Raw genomic sequence first — 5,053 nt, 5'->3', positions numbered from 1 at the left:
CTATTCTGGAATTGTCTCGCTAGTTGTTTTCCAAGGTATGTTTGAAGTATCATTTACTTTTTTTCTTGCTGTAACGATTTTATGTAGACATCACGTTCACAGCTGGCAGACTGTCCGTTGGACTCGTGTTTTTGTGTGTAATGTGTTTACAATTTACTTTCTTAAGGAAATCCCACGTTTCGATCGTTAACTATAATTATTGATTGCAAATAGTAAAGAAAAGACACATTCCATCTGGAATGAACATTATATTTGAAGAGCGTTGCCAGATTCCTGACTTGAAATCGTTACAACATTTAGTAAATCTATCACCTTACATTTGGAGATGGATTATGACCTATAAACGGTAAATTCATTTGAGTTTAAACGCGAATTGAATTTATTTTATTCCGGAAAATTGTCAATATTTTAGGAGAAGTGGAATTTTGTTTGAACTTCCGATGGAATATTCTCTCAGAAAATTTCTTTTACCACTAATTCACCAGATTTTTAATGTATCTTATATTACCTTCCGATAATCGCCTTTGTTGTGAACTGTTGTACAATATTCTGCTCATATCGCTCATATCACAAAGCGGAAATTTCCGAACATTCAGACATAGCGATACAATTATAGTCACCATCCAACACCAATCCAGGGCGGCAGAAGCAACCTTCAACGCACACCGGTGGACAAGTGATAATTGCACCCAGCGTGCCGCATGACGTTGGGCACGCCGAACCACATTTATTGAAAATCCTGTCCGGGCCACAGGGATCTGTCGGAATGAATCGATCGATTAGCATCGTATTTCGAACGGATTGATTTTGCAAACCTACCGGTGTCAATTGGACTAGCCAGGACGGCCGTAACCAAGGCCCCGAGCAGGAGCAAGGCAGCTGTGTTCTTCATTGTGAAGTCCTCACAAAACTATTCCATTGGAGATCGATTCCGTTTTAATTTATAGAGTGGGAAAGGTCCAGGTGAACGAATGGTAACATCTTGCCGAAGATAAGCACACCATAATATAAAAAAAAAACATTCTACTGATACGAGCATCCGGTGCTATCTCCGATAAGTAGGCATAATATCGACATCCGGCTTTTGTGTAGAAGATGTTTTCTTTGATTTTAATTATGGTTTCTGTTAAATCCCAAATCCCAACTATAGCCTCAGCATTTAATATAATGGAACCTAATTGCCATCTTCCCGCTTATATGTAATTAGTGAAGACTTTTATTACTTATGGATCCTGTAAACCTCCGGTGGTGCAAAGGGCCGACTTGAAAGATCGCCATCCTGAGCGTTGCCCAGCTCTTGGCAGCCCTTGCTTTCTTGATTCGTGCGCCTATGTCGATCTTGGTACCTCCGTCTGACGCCATTTGGCTACCAAGATATTGGAAGCTTTCAACATTCTCCACTGGATACCCGGCTACTGTGAAACTGGAAGGGGCACCGTGTTTACATCCAACCAATTGGTTTTGTTGACGTTGATGACTAAACCTGCCGTAGAGGAGCGCTCGGCAAGGTCGTTGAGCTTACTCTGCATGTCAGAGCGCCTTTGAGCGAGGAGTGCAACGTCATCAGCCAATTCGGTGCTCCATGGTTATAGGCTGCCATAGCAGCCCGCGGATTAATTCACGGTCAATCGCACCTACCAGAATCTCGTCGATTACGATGAGGAACAGTAACGGTGATAGAATACATCCTTGCCTACGCTATGTTTAAAGGCAACTATTATGCAATGTGAATGCACCTCGGATGTTAAGCCGTAAGGTCATAGTTTTTGACCTCTAGTTTAAGGATCTGTGTCGATTGAAATATTTCATCGGTGAAAATTTGACTTTTTTACCATTTAAGGGGATATTTTCAACCTAAAAATCTATTCTGATTTTTAAATTTTTTTTGAAACAAGTTATATAAAATCCAGGTACTAATTTTTTTTCCTGATGCTTCAAGGAAAATTTTCATATAAAAACAATTTTCATATGATGAAAGTTGCAGAAGTTATACTAGAAATACTGTTGATACCGAACATATATTGCATTTTTCGATAGCGAATTCTTGTGTACCTAACTGCATATCCCATACGTTTCTATTAAACACCAGCAACCCTGCACCACTTGTTACCATAGAAACAGAATTTAACGCTGGACAGGTCAAGGAAGATGCTCGATTATATTTCAATTGTGTTCATAATCATCTACTGGAAGGAGAAGACTATGACACAATTTTAGACAAAGCCCTTCCTCCAGCGCTACATTAGCTGGTGTGATTGGTCTACCAAATTTTCGGCCCTGTAGCAAAAAAAAACATCCAGACAAATCTGAAGTCTGGACAGAGGTCAACGCAACTCATCACGCTCAACATGGTTTCACTGGGTGTTACCGAAGTCTTTTAGTAAAACGAAGTGTTTTGAAAAGAAAATAATGCAATGGTTATTGCAAGGTATTGGAGAGTCTACCACAGGTAGTTGATTGCTGTTTAAGTGTAATAATGTTGGACTTCTATTCAGATGCCATACGAGCTTTTTGTGACAGTTGGAAAGCAGCCGGGCTACCAATCACCGAAAAATTTCTTATTTTGATATCCCATGTTCTTGAATTTTGTGAGCGCATCACAGGGAGGCCTTACAAAGTATACGGAGGCCTTACAAAGTATGTTAAAGAGTGATATTATATTGTTAAATTTAATAATACTTCTTCCTATTGGCATTACATCAACCACTCTGACATATGCCGTCTCAGAGCTAAGTGTTCATTTAGCACTTCCATAGTTATTAACTGCGAGGTTTCTAGTCCAAGTTACCATTTTCGCATTCGTATATCATGAGGATACGATGATACTTTATGCCCAGGGAAGGCGAGAATATTTCATAGACAAGACCGGGAATCGAACTCACCCACTTTTAGCATGGTCTTGCAGTGTAGCAGTGTAATTCACCGCACGGCTAAGGAAGGCTCCAGATCTATTCATAATAAACCGTAAGAACATTTAAGACTGGCAGTAATTTCAATATAACTTCTACTATTTTCATCATATGAAAAATGTTTTTATATGAAAATGTTTCTTAAAGCATCAGGAAAAAAAAGTAGTGGTCGGATTTTATATAACTTGTTAAAAAAAATTTAAAAAAATCAGAAAAGGTTTTTAGGTTAAAAATATTACCTTAAATAGTAAAAAAGTCAAAATTTCACCGATGAAATATTTTAATCGATCCGTACTTTGGACCAATGAACCAATTTTGAGTGAAATGAGTTTCCTAACACTAGTTTAACTTAATCCACTCAAAACATATTAACCAAAGCTGAGTTTAGTTTACCCAAAGTTGACTTTATTCATCTCAAAATTGAGAATATATTAATTTACTGAAATTTATAATATTGATTTATTGTAGTATTATTGTATTATAATACTAAACAATCTCATTTAAGACCACGCATATTGCTTTATGTTTAACAACAATCATAAGAAACAAAAGAAAACGGAAAAACTACCTAAATTTTGAAGGCAGAATTTATTACGATATTTTCATCAGTTAGTAGTTTGAATTAAAAAGAAATCGTCCAAATTTAATAATCGAATTAGAAGCAAAACCTAAACCAGCATAAGACTCACAATACACGTAAATTAAACTCACAACAAACAAGTCTAGCGGGATTCGATTTGTCATGGAGCATACGTTCGCGTTACTTACAAATCGCCTTAATTAAAACTTAAGTCAATCCCAAAGACCACGTAAAAACGACTCCAGTGTGCATTACATTGGCTTCGTTACAAATACCAATACCACGAAGCCGGCTTAAACCACGGAATCAATAAATTTACAGAGAGTGTTCCGTGCATACCTATCGCAGTCAAAATATATATTCTATCCACAAATTTGCAAACAAACGTAAACAAATCGTTTACCTCCGCATTGACAGTGAACTGCCGGATGAATTTTGACAGGTAAATGAACCTGAAGGACTTGTAATTTCAACTTTACTAATAATACAAGTACTAATATTATTAGTTGGTAAAAACATTATTATGCGACGCAAATTACAAGTGCTTGTAATTTGTTAACTTGTAACTTGTAACTTGTAGCTAATATTATTAGTCTGATTATGCTACAGGGCCCAGGACCCCATTGTGCAGCACTCTACACGAAAAGGCCTCGTACTGTGCTTCGATGAGGCCCTTGCGTCTCAGGAGCGCCCCACATATTCTCGTGGATTGCGACGGTCGAAAGCTTTTCGTAGTCAATGAATACCAAGTAAAGGGACTCTTGGGATTCGTTGACATGCACCAAAATGATACGGAGCGTGACAATATGGTCCACACAGGATCTTCCGGTACGGAATCCGGCCTGCTCTTTTTATCGTTGTTCGTTATCTATTGAGAGTAATTTCCAAAAACCTTGCCAGGTGGTATAGATTCAATGTAGTCGGTTAGAGGGGTTCGCGGAAGTCAATATCCAGTCAGGGAATAATATCGGAATAAGTATTCACCGTTTTCGTATTATTTATTCTTTTTATCAACCCACATTCTTTGGACAATTATGGAACAATTATATGACTTTTAGGAACACCGCAATAAATCATTTATTTTTTAATTGTTATTGGCTTAAGTTCTTTTCTTTCAAATATCCATTCGACGGAACGTCATTAGACTAAATGTACCAAGATTATTAATTCGAAAATCCACTTTCGACCAAACGTCATATGACCAAATGTACGAAGATTCTTCTTTCTAAAATCTGATTTCGACTAAATGTCAATTCGACCAAATGTCCATTCGACGTAGTGTCCTTTCGACCAAATGTCCTACGTCTCTACTGGATTAAAAATTCATTTTCGACTAAATGTCCCTTCGACCAAATGTCCATTCGACGTAATGTCCTTTCGACCAAATGTCATTCGACTAAATGTCATTCGACGAAATGTCTTTCGACAAAATGGTATAGATTCGCTAAAGCAGCCCACGGTTTAATACACGGTCAATCGCACCAATCATGATCTCGCCGATTACGATGAGGAACAATAGCGGAGATAGAATACATTCTTGCCTTGCTCCAGCTACTACACGCAT

At 37.8% G+C, this 5,053-nt stretch overlaps 1 protein-coding gene across 1 annotated transcript; it reads right to left on the bottom strand.

The window, feature by feature from the left end:
• Positions 1–446: 446 nt before the first annotated feature.
• LOC134203473 (chymotrypsin-elastase inhibitor ixodidin-like) lies at positions 447–905 on the bottom strand. The gene is made up of 2 exons (XM_062678345.1): positions 820–905; positions 447–758 (listed from the first exon to the last, which is right to left on the bottom strand). Exons 1-2 carry the CDS (start codon positions 890–892, stop codon positions 568–570), a joined length of 264 nt encoding a protein of 87 aa, XP_062534329.1. The 5' UTR covers positions 893–905; the 3' UTR covers positions 447–567.
• Positions 906–5,053: the final 4,148 nt, after the last annotated feature.

Source organism: Armigeres subalbatus, unplaced genomic scaffold, assembly GCF_024139115.2.
Source record: "Armigeres subalbatus isolate Guangzhou_Male unplaced genomic scaffold, GZ_Asu_2 Contig1871, whole genome shotgun sequence".
NCBI lineage: Eukaryota > Metazoa > Arthropoda > Insecta > Diptera > Culicidae > Armigeres > Armigeres subalbatus.
Note: the sequence above shows the minus strand (reverse complement) of the source record. Positions and strands in the feature narration are given on the sequence as shown.